The sequence below is a fragment of the Oncorhynchus gorbuscha genome, linkage group LG10 (genome assembly GCF_021184085.1).
Source record: "Oncorhynchus gorbuscha isolate QuinsamMale2020 ecotype Even-year linkage group LG10, OgorEven_v1.0, whole genome shotgun sequence".
NCBI lineage: Eukaryota > Metazoa > Chordata > Actinopteri > Salmoniformes > Salmonidae > Oncorhynchus > Oncorhynchus gorbuscha.
The window spans coordinates 66335888-66355798 of NC_060182.1; the positions used below are offsets into that span (position 1 = coordinate 66335888).

Consider the following 19911-nt stretch of genomic DNA (forward strand, 5'->3'; position numbering starts at 1 on the left):
TCTTTTGGATGATTCAATTGCTGCTGTCTTTTTTTCTTAAAACACATTTAAGTTAAAAGAGCAACTTTGTTCTGGTGAGCTTGTTTAGTTTAGTCTCCTTTTGAAAAGGGAAAGAGGAAAACTGAAATCAGGATTATTTCTGTAGCGTCCCGTTGAGATCAAATATTTTTTCCATTTAAACTTAACATCTTTGTCTGGCTGGTAAGACTGGAATGAGCTGTAAGACTTTATACCCAGGGTGTGTTAAGGAGATGGCATTCTCTAAAAATCATTAAAACACACATACACACACCACACACCTGACATTTAGTAAACCAGAATAACAATTTTGTTGTCGATTGTCTGAGTGTGAGATTTGCTTGACTGCCCTGGCAGAGCCACACACACAGCTCCCCACACGCCCTCCCGTAGGATCATTCCTCACGGCAGCCTCACCTGTGGTCACGGCTGAACAAAAACAAGCGGCTAGCCGAGCAAGCGCAGTGTCTGCCAGGGCTTGAATCCTGTCACTGCATGCGCTGTAATGAGCTCTTAATTATCCTGGCTGTCTAGAGCGCTAGCAGAGCTTGCAACATTGGCACGTAACGGTGTGTGTGGTGTGTGTTTGTTAGAACATACTGTGTGTGTGCGTGTTTGTTACCACATACTGTTTGTGTGTGTGTACGTCTGAGAATCCCGCGCAGCGTTTAGCAGACGTCTCAAAAGTGTTGTGTTGACAACAAAACTCTGTCTCTGTTTCATGGCTCAGACAACAATGTGAAGCAAAGGGCTTCACTAGGAGATGATATTGTATTTTCTCACGTTGTCGTCAGCTGGAAAGTCCAGGTTTATGTGTGGATAATGGAAAACATGTTTTTTTTGCAACAGCAAGATGGGAATCAATTTAATTATGAAGTGTTGACGGCTCACTCATCTATTACCCTGTGATCCTCCGCAAAATACAACTCTGCCTGCGACGACTGCCAAAAGCAGAGGCGTGTGTCGTGTTTATATGTAAATACATCCCTGTTTCCAAATGTATTTATCACAAAAGGTACTATTTTAGTTTGAGTTTGAATGTATCTTCATAGTTAATGAATTATTATGCATGGAGATGCCCAGTGATATATGTCACTGGGTAGCTAAGAGGAGGGCGAATGTATCTTCATAGTTAATGTATCTTCTGGGTAGTTAATGTATCTTCATAGTTAATGAATTATTATGCATGGAGATGCCCAGTGATATATGTCACTGGGTAGCTAAGAGGAGGGCGAATGTATCTTCATAGTTAATGAATTATTATGCATGGAGATGCCCAGTGATATATGTCACTGGGTAGCTAAGAGGAGGGCGAATGTATCTTCATTGTTATTGAATTATTTTGGCACTAGCCCTGAGCTACAAAGTCATGATGGTAATATCAGAGATTAAGGTGTGTGGTTTTACAGTCCTCCACGCACGCACGCACACACACACAGAGACACAGAGACAGACAGACACACACTCTTCAGAGAGGGCCCCTAGCACCTGCAGGTGTTGTGTGGAATCAGTTTGGAGCTCTATACCTCTCATCCCTGGCGGCTCTGAGACACATTAATGTGTTGTGTCTATGTTGGAGGTGTGTGTGTTTGCGTGTGGGGGTTTGTGCATATATATACGCCCCACGTGTTTGTGAGCATGTGCCCAGTGTTTGTGTGTATGTGTATGTGTATGTGTATGTGTATGTGTATGTGTATGTGTATGTGTATGTGTATGTGTATGTGTGTGTGTGTGTGTGTGTGTGTGTGTGTGTGTGTGTGTGTGTGTGTGTGTGTGTGTGTGTGTGTGTGTGTGTGTGTGTGTGTGTGTGTGTGTGTGTGTGTGTGTGTGTGTGTTCTACTGGTGCAGGTCTTTGAGATCTGACAGGCCTATGAAGAAGTAATTCCTGCCCTAATCCTCCTGCAGCTATGCAGACAAGTACAGAGCCTTTCTTCACATGCCATCCCAGCATTGTCTGTACACCTCTCCTGCTAGACAGTTTGGAGATATTAAGAAATCCCTTATGGATAAGTTCCTCTGGATAAGCTTACCTGCCATGGCCCTTCCATTGGCAGACAACACGCAGTAAAGTACAGAACCCAAGCTTAATATCATGAAATGTATATTGTATCTCTGTCTAAATGCCAACTAATCCTGGTCCTGCTGGTCCATAGCACTGGCAGATGATTTTCCTTGGCCATGTTCAGTACATTACACTTATAGAGGAACAACAGCATCAGTGAAACTAAGTCCAAGCTGGTGCTGATAACCACAGTTGTGTAAGCTGAGCTGTACGATAGGTAGGTCCACAGTGGTGAGTCAGGAGCACAAGGCTAAACCCCCTGAGAGATACACTTCCACCCACAGATAGCAAAACACTCCTAAACACACTGATAGAGACTCATTAACTGGGAAGTAGCCTTACTCTGTCTGTCAGCCTTAACCCCCTGCATGAGAACTAGGGAGTGGGTGGAAGAGGACAGCGTGTATGTGTGTGTGCCTCGTGTGTGTCTGTTCGTGTTTTGTCTGCACACATCCAGACATGCCATCACGTTAAGAAGCTCTGACACACAGTACCAGTCTAAGGTTTGTACACACCTACTCATTCCAGGGGTTCTTTATTTTTACTATTTTCTACATTGTAGAATAATAGTGAAGACATCAAAACTATTAAATAACACATATGGAATCATGTAGTAACCAAAGAAGTGATAAACAAATCAAAATATATTTTATATTTGAGATTCTTCAAAGTAGCCACCCTTTGCCTTGACAGCTTTGCACACTCTTGGCATTCTCTCAACCAGCTTCATGAGGTAGTCACCTGGAATGCATTTCAATTAACAGGTGTGCCTTGTTTAAAGTTAATTTGAGGAATTCTTTCCTCAATGTGTTTGGGCCAATCAGTTGTGTTGTGACAATGTAGGGGTGGTATACAGAAGATAGCCCCATTTATGGCAAGAACAGCTCAAATAAGCAAAGAGAAATGACAGTCCATCATTACTTTAAGACATGAAGGTCATTCAATATGGAACATTTCAAGAACTTTGAAAGTTTCCTCAAGTGCAGTCGCAAAAACCATTAAGCGCTATCATGAAACTGTCTCATGAGGACCACCACAGGAAAGGACGACCCAGAGTTACCTCTGCTGCAGAGGATAATAAATCCATTAGAGTTAACTGCACCTCAGATTGCAGCCCAAATAAATGCTTCACAGAGTTCAAGTATCAGACACATCTCAACATCAACTGTTCAGAGGAGACTGTGGGAATCAGGCCTTAATGGTCAAATTGCCGCAAAGAAACCACTAATAAAGGACACCAATAAGAAGATACTTTCTTGGGCCAAGAAACACAAGCAATGGAGATTAGGCTGGTGGAAATCTGTCCTTTGGTCTGATGAGTCAAAATGTGAGATTTTTGGTTCCAACCGCCATGTCTTGGTGAGACGCAAAGTAGGTGAACGGATGATCTCCGTATGTGTGGTTGCCACCATGAAGCATGGAGGAGGAGGTGTGATAGTGTGGGGGTGCTTTGTTGGTGACACTGTCTGATTTATTTAGAATTCAAGGCACACTTAACCAGCATGGCTACCACAGCATTCTGCAGCGATACGCCATCCCATCTGGTTTGCGCTTAGTGGGACTATCATTTGTTTTTCAACAGGACAATGACCCAAAACACACCTCCTGGCTATGTAAGGGCTATTTGACCAAGGAGAGTGATGGAGTGCTGCATCAGATGACCTGGCCTCCACAATCACTCGACCTCAACCCAATTAAGATGGTTTGGGATGAGTTTGACCATAGAGTGAAGGAAAAACAGCCAACAAGTGCTCAGTATATGTGGGAACTCCTTCAAGACGGTTGGAAAGGCATTCCAGGTGAAGCTGGTTTAAAGCATGCCAGAGTGTGCAAAGCCATCATCAAGGCAAATGGAAAAGAATCTAAAAGAAGAAGAATCTAAAATATCAAATATATTTTAATTTGTTTAACATTTTTTGGTTACTACCTGATTCCATATGTGTTAATTCAAAGTTTTGACGTCTTCACTATTATTCTACAATGTAGAAAATAGTACAAATAAAGAAACCCTTAAATGAGCAGGTGTGTCCAAATTTTTGACTGGTACTGTATGTCTGAGAGCGAACTTCCACCCACGTACCCCCTCTCCCCTAAGACACACACACCTCCTTCCCCCTGTCTCCATTGCAGATCTGTCCTGTTGTGCCAGTCAGTCTGAGACTGACGTGATTGCGGAGGAAGCGGGCGGCTGTGAGATTCCTGAGGCTGTAGAGTGGTGTGGTGAACCAGCTCCAGCCCCAGTGCCTTGGCCAGGCTGTTTGGCAGTGATCAGGTTGCCACCTGGCCCCAGACTGGACCCTGTGACCGATGCAGGGCATCCGGGGACAGAGCTGGCATGAGTGAGCGGCCCCTGCCAGTAACTGTATTGGACCCTCCCCCGGGTCTGGGCTCTCATATCAGTAGGGAGGGTTGTACTCAACCTGGGGCTTCAGCCTGCCACATACAGGCTAACTCATGAAGGCTAACCCATAAAGTGAGAACAACACCGTCAGTTCATTATGTGTCACAGTCAGACCATACAGGCTAACTCGGCTCATAACACCACAGCCATGAGCTGTTCACTCCCTTACCGTCAGGGCAGATGATATTGGAGCATGAGGTCTGATACAGGCTCAGAGACAGTTTCTATCTACAAGCCATCAGACTGCTGAACGCTTGAACTGGACTGACCGACTGGACCACCTGGACTGACCCCTGACTCTCTACACCTTAGCAAGCATTCACACACACATAAACTCCTGTATTATACTTATTCCAAAAGGTTTATTCTATTCTACTGAGCCATTTACTTTATGTTCCTATTCTTCTCTTTTATTATTTCTTAATGTTGTTTCATTGTCCAGAAGGAAGCTGCATGTAACCATTTACTTGTAGTGTATACCATGTGTATCCTGTACATACGACTAATAAAACTTGAAACTGATAGCAAAGTCAGCTCTCACTGTCGGCAGGGAGAATCATTTGTACCGCTAACCCCTGTATACAGTGCTGTAGCAGAAGGTGGAGTGTTTTGTGATGAGTGAGCAACACTGACTTGGGACAGACGGTGTGAGTGAGTCAGTGTGATAGTTGTTCCTGTCTGGTCAGCGGTCCTACCTTGTATCTGGGACTGGGTAGAGGGCCCCAGGTGGCTCTGGTGCATGGGCCGGGGCTGGGGGTTACCAGGCCCCATCCTCAGGCTGGCCCGCTGGTAGCGCTCAATCTCTGTCAGCCTATCAGAGAACTGCATCTTCTGGGGGTCCTCCATCTTCACCCTGTGTCCTGAAAGAGAGCGAGAGAGGGAGAGAAAAAGAGAGAGAGAGGAGAGCCAAGTTTACCACCTACACAGCCGGGAAATCATGGCTCTTTATTATTTTTTTTCCCAGCGGTACCAAATGGTCAAAAATAGTAAAAGCAATAACACATCCAAATGTTAGGTCTGCTGTAATATTTGAGTTTTATTTCCTCAAGTCTGTCCATGGGCACAAGCAGTTTACAGCTTATTAGGTTTTGTGAGGGTTTGTTTAGAAGTGGAATGGTTATATTGGCAATGGCATCCCATTCTATTCTAAGACATAATTAGTGTGAAAACAAATAGTACAGTGACAGAATTATATACATGAATAAAGGCCATTGACCTCCACCAACTAATCTGATTCAGTCAGATTATACAAAAGCTTTCTTAGAAATATAACAATACTCATAGAATGTTGACAGGCACTGGACTTGTGGTTGAGCTAAACTTGCAATTGCCTTTACGTTAAAATCAGATAAACATTCATATAGGAATAGCACTAATATTCCGGTGTATATCAATAGTACCAGCACAATAATATAATTATAGTATGGTAATAATAGTATGAAATTGTTTAACTTTACGGCATGAGAAAATTCTGCACTCAGAAGTACAACCCCAGACTGGGTCTGCTTGTCGAAATGGTAACTATACGTCATACAGCGACTCAGGTCTGACCAAGCAGTTACTCAGTGAGGGAAACACCCAGGAATTGCTCCTAGACTATATTACTCATCAGACTGGAACACACTGTGTGGACGGTGGTGCATATGTGTGTGTGTGTGTGTGTGATGAGAGGTGGGAATGTACAAGAAAAAGCATATTTGGCACCTCGATTACATTTGATTTGAACAAGATCAGAAAGACAAATCACTACACTCAAACCCCAATCACTTTGAATAGTTTTTCTTAAAAGTTATACTGGAAATGCTAATTCCAGTGCAATCTCTCTCCAGCTTTGCTTGCAGTTGTAAATGAGAACTTGTTCTCAACTGGCCTACCTGGTTAAATAAAGGTGTTCTCAACTGGCCTACCTGGTTAAATAAAGGTGTTCTCAACTGGCCTACCTGGTTAAATAAAGGTGTTCTCAACTGGCTACCTGGTTAAATAAAGGTGAAATAAAAAAAGACATGTATTTAACATGTGGTGTCACAATAGAAAATGAAATAGTTTACATAAATATTGCCAGTGTATATTCTACAGACACCTAAATGCCATACGTGAGTCCGGATGAGGGACTCGTCTAATGGAGGATATGTAATATGTAACTATCAATGCAACAGACACATGTCTGAAAGAGCATGTAAACATTGTGGTTTTCTCCCTGTCATCTCTAATGTGAAGTAATGGCTGGATTTGAATATTTTATCACTATATAAAGGGGGCCAGCAGACAGACTGATATGGATTTTGCCCATCCTCTCTCCAGACTTAACCCAGGGTAATATATCCCCCTGCCTGGGACTTGAACCAAGGGTAATATATCCTCCCTCCCTGCGACTTGACCCAAGGGTAATATATCCCCCTGCCTGCGACTTGAACCAAGGGTAATATATCCTCCCTCCATGCGACTTGACCCAAGGGTAATAAATCCCCCTGCCTGCGACTTGACCCAAGGGTAATATATCCTCCCTCCCTGCGACTTGACCCATGGGTAATATATCCTCCCTGCCTGCGACTTGACCCAAGGGTAATATATCCTCCCTGCCTGCGACTTAACCCATGGGTAATATATCCTCCCTGCCTGCGACTTGACCCATGGGTAATATATCCTCCCTGCCTGCGACTTGACCCAAGGGTAATGTATCCTCCCTGCCTGCGACTTGACCCAAGGGTAATATATCCTCCCTGCCTGCTACTTGAATCAAAGGGTAATATATCCTCCCTGCCTGCGACTTGACCCATGGGTAATATATCCTCCCTGCCTGCGACTTGACCCAAGGGTAATATATCCTCCCACCCTGCGACTTGACCCAAGGGTAATATATCCTCCCACCCTGCGACTTGACCCAAGGGTAATATATCCTCCCACCCTGCGACTTGACCCATGGGTAATATATCCTCCCTGCCTGCGACTTGACCCATGGGTAATATATCCTCCCACCCTGCGACTTGACCCATGGGTAATATATCCTCCCACCCTGCGACTTAACCCATGGGTAATATATCCTCCCTGCCTGCGACTTGACCCATGGGTAATATATCCTCCCTGCCTGCGACTTGACCCAAGGGTAATATATCCTCCCTGCCTGCGACTTGACCCAAGGGTAATATATCCTCCCTGCCTGTGACTTGAATCAAAGGGTAATATATCCTCCCTGCCTGCGACTTGACCCAAGGGTAATATATCCTCCCACCCTGACTTGACCCAAGGGTAATATATCCTCCCACCCTGCGACTAATATATCCTCCCTGCCTGCGACTTGACCCATGGGTAATATATCCTCCCGACTTGACCCTGGGTAATATATCCTCCCTGCCTGACTTGACCCATGGGTAATATATCCTCCCCTGCCTGCGACTTGACCCATGGGTAATATATCCTGCGACTTGACCCATGGGTAATATATCCTCCCACCCTGCGACTTGACCCATGGGTAATATATCCTCCCTGCCTGCGACTTGACCCATGGGTAATATATCCTCCCTGCCTGCGACTTGACCCATGGGTAATATATCCTCCCCTGCCTGCGACTTGACCCATGGGTAATATATCCTCCCTGCCTGCGACTTGACCCATGGGTAATATATCCTCCCTGCCTCCCACCCTGCGACTTGACCCATGGGTAATATATCCTCCCCACCCTGCGACTTGACCCATGGGTAATATATCCTCCCCTGCCTGCGACTTGACCCATGGGTAATATATCCTCCCTGCCTGCGACTTGACCCATGGGTAATATATCCTCCCTGCCTGCGACTTGACCCAAGGGTAATATATCCTCCCTGCCTGCGACTTGACCCAAGGGTAATATATCCTGACCCACCTGCCTGCGACTTGACCCAAGGGTAATATATCCTCCCCTGCGACTTGACCCATGGGTAATATATCCTCCCACCCTGCGACTTGACCCATGGGTAATATATCCTCCCCACCCTGCGACTTGACCCATGGGACCCTGCGACTTGACCCATGGGTAATATATCCTCCCTGCCTGCGACTTGACCCATGGGTAATATATCCTCCCTGCCCATGGGTAATATATCCTCCCACCCTGATCCTTGACCCACTTGGGTAATATATCCTCCCTGCCTGCGACTTGACCCATGGGTAATATATCCTCCCTGCCTGCGACTTGACCCATGGGTAATATATCCTCCCACCCTGCGACTTGACCATGGGTAATATATCCTCCCCCATGGGTAATATATCCTCCCACCCTGCGACTTGACCCATGGGTAATATATCCTCCCTGCCTCGACTTGACCCATGGGTAATATATCCTCCCTGCCTGCGACTTGACCCATGGGTAATATATCCTCCCCTGCCTGCGACTTGACCCATGGGTAATATATCCTCCCTGCCTGCGACTTGACCCAAGGGTAATATATCCTCCCCTGCCTGGACTTGACCCAAGGGTAATATATCCTCCCACCCTGCGACTTGACCCAAGGGTAATATATCCTCCCACCCTGCGACTTGACCCATGGGTAATATATCCTCCCTGCCTGCGACTTGACCCATGGGTAATATATCCTCCCACCCTGCGACTTGACCCATGGGTAATATATCCTCCCTGCCTGCGACTTGACCCATGGGTAATATATCCTCCCTGCCTGCGACTTGACCCATGGGTAATATATCCTCCCTGCCTGCGACTTGACCCAAGGGTAATATATCCTCCCTGCCTGCGACTTGACCCATGGGTAATATATCCTCCCTGCCTGCGACTTGACCCATGGGTAATATATCCTCCCTGCCTTGACCCAAGGGTAATATATCCTCCCTGCCTGCGACTTGACCCAAGGGTAATATATCCTCCCACCCTGCGACTTGACCCAAGGGTAATATGACCCGACTTGACCCATGGGTAATATATCCTCCCCCTGCCCGACTTTGGTAATATATCCTCCCCCTGCGAGGGTAATATATCCTCCCACCCTGCGACTTGACCCATGGGTAATATATCCTCCCTGGGCCTGCGACTTGACCCATGGGTAATATATCCTCCCACCCTGGACTTAATGGGTAATATATCCTCCCCTGCCTGCGACTTGACCCATGGGTAATATATCCTCCCTGCCTGCGACTTGACCCATGGGTAATATATCCTCCCTGCCTCGACTCCCTGCCTGCGACTTGACCCATGGGTAATATATCCTCCCACCCTGCACTTGACCCATGGGTAATATATCCTCCCTGCCTGCGACTTGACCCATGGGTAATATATCCTCCCTGCCTCGACTTGACCCTGGGCCTGCGACTTGACCCATGGGTAATATATCCTCCCTGCCTGCGACTTGACCCATGGGTAATATATCCTCCCTGCCTGCGACTTGACCCAAGGGTAATATATCCTCCCACCCTGCGACTTGACCCAAGGGTAATATATCCTGCGACTTGACCCATATATCCTCCCTGCCTGCGACTTGACCCATGGGTAATATATCCTCCCTGCCTGCGACTTGACCCATGGGTAATATATCCTCCCACCCTGCGACTTGACCCATGGGTAATATATCCTCCCTGCCTGCGACTTGACCCATGGGTAATATATCCTCCCTGCCTGCCTTGACCCAAGGGTAATATATCCTCCCTGCCTGCGACTTGACCCAAGGGTAATATATCCTCCCTGCCTGTGACTTGAATCAAAGGGTAATATATCCTCCCTGCCTGCGACTTGACCCATGGGTAATATATCCTCCCTGCCTGCGACTTGACCCAAGGGTAATATATCCTCCCTGCCTGCGACTTGACCCAAGGGTAATATATCCTCCCACCCTGCGACTTGACCCAAGGGACCTTGACCCATGGGTAATATATCCTCCCTGCCTGCGACTTGACCCATGGGTAATATATCCTCCCACCCTGCGACTTGACCCATGGGTAATATATCCTCCCTGCCTGCGACTTGACCCATGGGTAATATATCCTCCCTGCCTGCGACTTGACCCATGGGTAATATATCCTCCCACCCTGCGACTTGACCCATGGGTAATATATCCTCCCACCCTGCGACTTGACCCATGGGTAATATATCCTCCCTGCCTGCGACTTGACCCATGGGTAATATATCCTCCCTGCCTGCGACTTGACCCAAGGGTAATATATCCTCCCACCCTGCGACTTGACCCAAGGGTAATGTATCCTCCCGTTTACCACTCCCTCTTCTCTTTTCATACAATATAGAATTCTCTATCTCGCCCCTGCCCCCCTTCCCACACACACAGACGTACACACACCAATGATGTGGACTGAGCTTGGCTCCCAAGTAGAATTGAACAGAATAAAATGCTTCCAATGGCTAGATGCAGACACATTCAAATCAACACTCACATGCATGCACATAACAAAACATAGATAAATACCCATAACCCGCACAATCACCTCCCCCATCACACACACCAACACATTTTCTCTTGCCAGTAAAAAAAACACCCACACATGTTAACTCACATACTCACACTGGGATCAACACCCTCCCCTGTGTGTGTGTGTGTGTGTGTGTGTGTGTGTGTGTGTGTGTGTGTGTGTGTGTGTGTGTGTGTGTGTGTGTGTGTGTGTGTGTGTGTGTGTGTGTGTGTGTGTGTGTGTGTGTGTGTGTGTGTGTGTGTGTGTGTGTGTGTGTGTGTGTGTGTGTGTGTAATCCGTTACATGTTAAAAAAAAAGCTGTAATCCATTCCGTTACCAGCTAAAATATTGTAATCTGATGACAGATACTTTTGAAACTTCAAGTCAGAGACCACTATGATGACACACCACATGTGTTTGATGGATCACAGGAAAATAGCAGGAATCGGCTTTAGTAGGCTAAGCTGTGTCTTCCAATGATGCGACCAATAGTTATCCAACTTGAATAAAGGTAAGAGGTAAGGATGACAGTAGTGGTGTAGCCTACGGTGATATGGATATCACTTATAATTGATATCTACATAGCACATTGATGTGAATCACACTGCTGCTCTCTCATTTAGGTATTTGCTCCTTACGGATTGTGGTTGTTGTGGATGGCTGTTCACAAATGTGTATGTGTGTTTTAACCCAGTAACGGTTGAATTGATTACGTTTAAACTGCCTATCAATCATTGTTTTTGCAACTAGTGCAGATACAAGTCTATGAAAAAAAGGTTTCATGGGGTCCCTCCATCTAAAGTCCTCTGAGGTATTGTGTTCCATACCGTCAACCACTAGTTTCATTTAAGAAGACTAGTGGGGCGTTTATTGTTAAATCGAATGTGTGCTGATAAAAAACATGGGCCTAATGGACAAATGCTCAAACTTGCACACTTTTGATAGACTTACATATCTGCATATATTATCAAGAAATCAAAGTGTAACCAACAAAAATGTAAACAATAGGTCTATAGCAAATGCAGTATATGGCATTCATTTTTAACATTCAAATAGCACTTTTATGTAGTGCTCATAGCAAGCCATTCCATGAGAGCAGCATTTATTTTTCAACTCGAGGCAATGAATCCAATCAGTCCTCCATGACAACAAAAATCATAAACAACAGAGTAGGGCTTTCTAATAAGTCCTTAGTTTTGGGCTTATGCTCATGTAAAACAATTTGGCTAATCTATATTTCCATATTTCCAAGTCCTATTTTGGAAGGGGTATTACATTCATTGGAATGACTGGAAATCTGACAGACTTTGGAATTCCATGTAAATATACAATTGCATTATTATTGTTATATGTAGTAGAAAGTGATGGGTTAGAAGAAGCCTGCATAACCAACCCATAAAGTAAAATGCAACACCCATTTATGGCCAGCTATGTAAACTCTAACATTGATTTATCCTGCAATAGATGTCTTTCAATTGGTCATATAAATGTTTGTCTTCTAATGCCTCTTTAGGGGAAAGTAACCTAAAAGTAATGGAATGTAACCAGATTACGTTACTGAGTTTGGGTAATCCAAAAGTTACATTACTGATTACAATTTTGGACAGGTAACTAGTAACGGATTACATTTAAAAAGTAACCTACCCAACTGTGTGTGTGTGTGTGTGTGTGTGTGTGTGTGTGTGTGTGTGTGTGTGTGTGTGTGTGTGTGTGTGTGTGTGTGTGTGTGTGTGTGTGTGTGTGTGTGTGTGTGTGTGTGTGTGTGTGTGTGTGTGTGTTTGTGTGTGTTTGTGTGTGCATATGGATGAGAAATGTGTCTGAATGTGGAGACCAGGGCTGTTGGACATCTCCAGCTGTTTGTGTTCCCTGTGTTGGAAGTCAGACTTGTAGTAGGATGCAGTAAAAGTGAGTGACCCCACCTATACACCCACCATCTCACTATGACACAGGGACACAGTCTACTCCAGACACACCCGCTTTAGCACACTTATACTCACACACTTTTACAACTAGTATCTTGTTATTCACACATTTTTGAACCCAGTCCCCCTCCCAGTCCCCACACCACCGAGAAGGAAAGTGGGACACACACAGGCAGCTACAGAGCTTAGCTGGCTCCATCTCCCACACAGACACTGTGGCTACTGTCTGCTCCACCCCAGAGCAGGGGAGGCCAGGAGAAACGGCCCTCCAAATATAGACCAATAGTTAGTGCAGTTATTAAGAGATTTACACCACCTCAAACGGCTGAGGTCAGGGAAATGATACATCCCAGCTCTGTGGAAGAAGAAAAAAACAACCAGGGGGAAAAATGTAGAATTGGTCACTTTTTCTGTGGCCTGTGGTGGTCTGGGATGAATTGGTTGGCGCTTTGGGGATGAAAGTGATTGTACCACATGATCACACAATCACACACACACACACACACACACACACACACACACACACACACACACACACACACACACACACACACACACACACACACACACACACACACACACACACACACACACACACACACACACACACACACACACACACACACACACACACACACACACACACACACACACAGCAGTGGATCTAGTGGCTCAGGTCCAGCTGGCAGGGAGTGTGTGGCGACACACTGTACTGTACTTCCAGTAGAGGGTTTGGCCAGCCATGAGAGAGAACTATAGGAGCAGAGCTGAGGCTTCATTAGGACCATGCCTGGTGCTCATTACCCCAAACCCCACAGTTACTGTTAACACCACTAATCAACTCACATGGTCGACTCTAGCTCTCCTCTCTTCCCCCTCTTCATTCCCGACTTCCTCTCTGTCTGTCCCCTCTTTCTCCTTTTCTCTCTCTCGCCCTCCCTCCCTCCCTCTCATTTACTTTTTTTTATAGAAGAGAAAACTTCAGCAGTTTCCCATCTGGAAGCTAACACAGTTTATACAGTATACACAACCTTCCTCCTGTTTTCTTCTGTTAGATATCATCACCACTCTAAGCCTCAGAGAGAGGAAATGGATTGGTGCGATGGAGGGAGAATGGATGATTGGCTTTTCTAGTCCCTGTCTTGGCCTTGGTTAAGAGACCGACAGAGCCCATGGCCTGCTTGCTGTTCAACGCAGTGTTTAAACCTCTTTTCGGGTCTGACCCCAGCTTTTCCATGAGTGTGTCTGGTAGATTGCCAGAGGTTGACTCCCACTTTGCAGGGTCTTGACCATGGGTTTCTGCGTACCACGGACCCATTTCGGAGGGGATTGTGTGGTGGATGAATATTTTATGTGTCAGGGTGCACTTAGGAGAGAATGCACCGTTGTTTCTCTATGATATCATAACCACAAGATAGAGCTGGGAGATGGAGGCCAATGGGGAGGCAGGGATGATGTGGTTCAAACACCAGCCCTCAATACATGGAAGAGGTCAAATGGATGCCAGAAGCTGTAGATTTACTAGCTTCCTCTCTAGATGGCTGTTGCATCATCTTACAGCATTATGAGGACTGTGACGAACACATAAAAAGGTTGATACAAAATGTCTGGTATTAATGATGTACTGAAAATCCATTTCACTGAAAATCGCTTTAGAAATAATGGCTGTGTCCTTCCCACCCACCCAGCGTTTGTGTTTGTTTTGTTGCCCAATACAATACCATTTTATCAGCAGATTAACTAAAGACATAGGGCCTTGATGTCCCCAATGTTTTTCTGTGCTCTTCAGAACATGTAGATAGGTTCAAGTATAACAGATAAGATACATTAGTGTGGGAAACTGACCCTGTGACTGGTCCCTTTGAATTGAAACACTGATTAGCGAAATGATCAACCCTGATCAACCCTGAACTATGCATTGAGCCACAAGGAGCGGGATGATGAAGGTTAGTATTTGGGAATTCTAGAGCTGTGCCTATGGGCAACTCTTACTCAGAGCTCACAACCCCTTCAGACGAGCCAATCTCAGCAAGTCCCGCCCTAACCCTCTAAAGCCCATATCAGTGGAACACATAGACAGTGTTTGCTCAGAGAGTGTTAATGACAGCTCATAAACACGGCCCGGGTCCAGCTGAATGATCACACGATACAGCTTTTCTTTCTAACATTGAAAGAAAGAAACATATGTTCCCTTCCAAAGAGAGACACATTGAACACAAGCTTTTTTTAGTAAAGGGCTGGGCGAGTTTTCAGGGGCAAAGTGAAACTCTATCTGGACTGCAAAGGGCATTACGTGCCTTGGCCCGGACCCAGGTCTGTGCTGAATATATTTGAAGTGTAAATATTTGTATTCATCGTATAAATGGACTTGAAAGGCACTTGATAACAGACTAGAATTGGTTGAGTGCCTATATCAGACTGAAAACGTCTAGCGCACCTCTATAAGGACCATGGGCATGTCCATGTAAATGGACCCAAGTTCATAGGAGCATATCAAATTGGGTGTCAAATGAAAGCTAAGAGTCTATATTTTGGGGAAATTAAGGCATAGTTACATTTAGAAAAAAAACAATTGCATAAGTAAAGGCTTTGATTTCTGGATAAACAGATTTAAAAGGGGTCTTACCAAAAAACAACATTTTCTCATTTCTCTCCCTCATGAGGGAGGATAATAAAAGTTCACAGAAGTAACAAGTAAAGGTAGGCCTATCAATTGGTTATAGTGTTTTACTGATATACATTTTGTTTATGAATTATTAAGTGATTAAAACTCATAAAAAACTCCAAATTGCTAACGGAATTACTGCAACTGAATTGGCTACAATGGGAAATCATCACAAACCACAGTTAGGTCACCTGCTACTATCCGCCCTTCCACTGGCACACTGTTATGTTCAGCTCATAACTGTTTTATTTCTCTTTCTGTCAAACCAAGTGTTAATAGTCTGAGTCTGGACAACCTCTCTCTCTCTCTCTCTCTCTCTCTCTCTCTCTCTCTCTGGCTCTCTCTCTCTCTCTCTGGCTCTCTCTCTCTCTCTCTGGCTCTCTCTCTGTCTCTCTGCTCTCTCTCTCTCTCTCTCTCTCTCTCTCTCTCTCTCTCTGTCTCTCTCTCTCTCTGTTTCTCTGTCTCTCTCTCTGTCTCTCTCTCTCTCTTTCTTTCTTTCTTACTGACACCTACCCATGAGCCCCCTTTCTTTCCATTTACTATTAACAGCTTCCTCACCCACTGGGCACCGACCGACGCCGGACGTCCATGGACGTTGACATTTGGTCAGTCCACCCTGGCCTTGATATTAGCCTCCACAGACGGACCAGAGCTCTGCCTTTATATAATATAGGTCTACATAGTAAGTTAGGTACCTTTATATGTTGGCACTGTACCAACAGCTGTAGAGCAGAGTTCTGTGTTTGTCACTCTATTGTTATGACATGTTGATGTCAGCCTCTCCCTGTCTATAGTGTGTGGATACAGCTCCTGAGATGATTCATAGAGTCACAAAAACAACACATACAACTAACATGCTGCTGTTGACTCTGTTCAGTGATGTGTCTGAATATGCGTGTATTAAGGGAGGAACCTTTCAAGGCAATAGGCCTTGTACTTTCTATCCTGAACTATGAACTCTCTCAAACGGTTTCTTCGTCAGTCAGAAACATCAACCTGCCTCAGAATGACAGTTGAGAGGGTGTTGGAGTGGCGTCGGTCGGTTCGCTAGCAAACTTCCGCTTTGTGTTGGCGCTCGAAGACGTTTCAACATCTGTTGAGCGAAGCATTGCGCACCTGTCTTCCTTTTCCTCCTCTCTTGACTATTTTGCCTCCTGCCTTTCCCTACCCCCTTTGACTTCCCCTTTCACTCTACTACTGGTGCCATCGAGACGCCTGAGGCTTTAGCGATCACACTGCCCCTACAACTCAAATCAATGACAGAGTTGGGTTTTAGAGGCTGTCCAATCATAGATCAGTTTAAGGCTGACCCAGAAGGATGTGAGGTTTATTTCTTAGTAGTGTTTGTGGCTGTCTAGTCTGGCTAAATGAGTTTTACAGACACACACAGAGACACGTAAACACACACACACACACACACACACACACAATGAACTCTTTTAATGTCTCTTGTTATATATATTGACGTCCGGTGTCCACGTCATGAACTGAATGGATGCATTATTTCAGACTGTAAACTATCACCATGAGACGGAGGGCCTTTAGCAAGTAGTAAATTCCACCATGGGATTCCATGATACTTACGTGGCTGTGACTAGTCGACTGTCACTCTGCCCATGTTGCACACTGAGGTCTGTGTACTGGTGGGATTTCCACAGCCTACACCAATCTATCAGGGGAAGCTTAGCTAAGCCTGGCTCTCTTCCCAGCCTGTTACTGCTGTCTGTCTGTCTGTCTATCTCTGAGCAGATGCTAGCTATGCTTCCCCTGGGGACCATCCTCAGCCTGAAATCCTCCCGTCTACAGCAGGGCTGAGAGAGAATGTAAGACCGTGATCCAGTCTTCCCGTCTTGATGAAGGGATAAGGCTGTGTGTGTGTTGGTAGTGTAGTTGGTAGTGTAGTTGGTAGTGTAGTTGGTAGTGTGTGTGTGTGTGTGTGTGTGTGTGTGTGTGTGTGTGTGTGTGTGTGTGTGTGTGTGTGTGTGTGTGTGTGTGTGTGTGTGTGTGTGTGTGTGTGTGTGTGTGTGTGTGTGTGTGTGTGTGTGTGTGTGTGTGTGTGTGTGTGTGTGTGTGTGTGTGATTAGTGAGGAATAGGGGCTATGCCACACAGGGACAGCCCTACAGTGGTGCAGGTCAGGGCAGGCAGTGTGAGTGGAGGGGTGTAGGCTAGGCCCCATACATCCGGATCCACTAACAATAAAGAGAGGCCTGTAGCACTGAGCAATCAGCCCTCTTTTGTCCCACTACACTACTGTACGTGTGTGTCTCTCCTCTGGGGAGGGGTGATGTGTGTCAGTAGGGCGGAGGCAGTAAAGGTGGGTGAGGAGGGGAGTTGTTTTTCAGCACTTCTGCTGCAGAACAGAGAGGGCCCTTTTTTGCCCCGGTGACAGATCCTATTAAAGAAATAAGCTGCACTGAGAGTGTTGTTTTAGCTCTGGAGGTGCGAGGCTGTAGGGGTTGCAGGGATGTGTGTGCAGGGGTAGCCAGGGCTTGCTACGCAATGAGGTGTTGGTAGGAGGGAGGGGAGGTGTCCTCTCAGACCTGTGTGAAAGGAAAGCAACCATCGTCGTCACATGCGTCAACGCAATGCTAGCAGATGTGTCAAACGGTTTCTTATTCACACCTCGGGGCGCATGAACTTAGCTACGAGCACACGCAAGACCCGTCTGCACGCACACAAGACCCGTCTGCAGACACACAAGGCATGTCTGCACACATGCGCTCATGGGTCGCACACACACTGCTCAGTGACAAATGACAGGAAGGTAGACTCCAGATGTGTCAAATGGGAGGTGTGAATTTTCTTGTGTGTGTGTGTAAGTGCATGTGAATGTTTACAAGCACGAGTTTGTTTTATTGTTGCAATATCATGTTGTTCTACACTTTAATCTTGACTCCGATCAAGGTCAGCAGAGTGCCACAGGAAAAAGCCCTGTCCACATTCTCATAAGGGGAAATTCCAATTCCTTTTTTTTATGCCCTTTTCTCTCTACACATATTCTGACCTCGAACTTAAGCATGAGAATAGCATGCTATTCACCCGCTATTCCTTTGGGTTGAAGATCTAAGAATTGAAGGTTTGGCAGAGGTGTGTCTACAGATATACCGTATTCTGACCTTGACTTAATGCCCTCATAATTCCACCCCCTTTACAATGAGAGGACACCACGAATAAGGACGAGCGACCTGTAGGTTGCGGAAAAACGTTTACTTTTAAAAAAAAAATGTACGATAGAAATAACACCTATCTCCATGCACTGTAATTTGTACATTGATTAGAACTACTGTATTGATAAGACCTGGGTATATGACTAATCCGTTTGGATAAGGGGATTGGAAATATAAATTACAATGATTTTTGATCTATTTTACCCTATGATCACTGAAAAGTGAATTTTGGCCTCTTTTCCACAGTAAAGTATAAATAGCTGTATTTATTCAGAATTTGAATTGTAGGCCTATAGCTTCATCATTTTGGGGGGGGGATGACATTTGGAGACCCAAGCCCAGGCTGTAGCCTATGGAAACATGTTCACACTGACAGTATCGTTGAACCTCCAGACTTGATTTATGCACTGTAGAATGTTCTTCATTATATGCCCAGACCTTTCCTCTTTTTTTAATGACCATTTCTAGCATATTAAATATGAAACACTATCAGCAGCCACTGTCAGTAATACACACATACAGTGCAATGACTGTTAGTTTTCCTCCATTTGTAGCCTACTTTTTGCATCATTCCATTCCATTGACCTTTCTTTCCTCCGTCACGTCCGTGTGCCTTATGGCGTATTACATGATTGTCAATAATTAAGGGCATGTAGCCTATTTGAATAATTCTGGAACGCAGACCATACCTAGCAGTTTAAACCTGGAGTCTCACAGTTCTGTGGTTAATGAGGATTAGGGTAGACTGTTGCTTAAACCCCTGTTGTACACTTTTCTATACTTCCAATATTTAATGGATTGAACAATTGAATATGGCAAATTTCAGGATGAATCAAACCCCTGTATTTTTTATTCAACAATGTATTTTCTTCATACAGGTTCTCCAACCCTGTTTATGTATGATTAATACATATTTTCCTAACCCTAAATAATGTACAAGATCAGAGTATTTTTTTTAAATCTACCGATTGGCGCTGAAAGGAGATGAATATGTGTGTACTTAGATGGCTTTCTGTCATTGATTCCTATTCTGAACCTGTCTGTCGAGAAAATTATATTTAAAAGGTACACCATATTTACAGGGGATGGCTTTAGATAAATGTCCTTACTGAAAACACTATTCAATGAAAACTCCACAAGAAAATATTTTGGCCAGCAAGTTGGATGGTTTTCAGCAGTTGAATTACATTTATTCAGTGTGCGTAAGAGAACCACGTCTGCAAAGCCCATTATGCACCTGTATATGTTAAGTCTGAATACCAACTACTGAGAAGAGTTTAAATCAAAACGC

At 45.1% G+C, this 19911-nt stretch overlaps 1 protein-coding gene across 3 annotated transcripts in view; it reads right to left on the minus strand.

Annotated features, from left to right (window-relative positions):
• Positions 1 to 19911, minus strand: part of runx3 (RUNX family transcription factor 3) — a 76396-nt gene that overhangs the window by 13751 nt on the left and 42734 nt on the right. For all 3 annotated transcript variants that reach the window (XM_046366689.1, XM_046366687.1, XM_046366688.1), the window contains exon 6: positions 5177 to 5341. In XM_046366689.1, coding sequence (XP_046222645.1) covers positions 5177 to 5341 — 165 coding nt within the window. The remainder of the gene's footprint in view (positions 1 to 5176; positions 5342 to 19911) is intronic.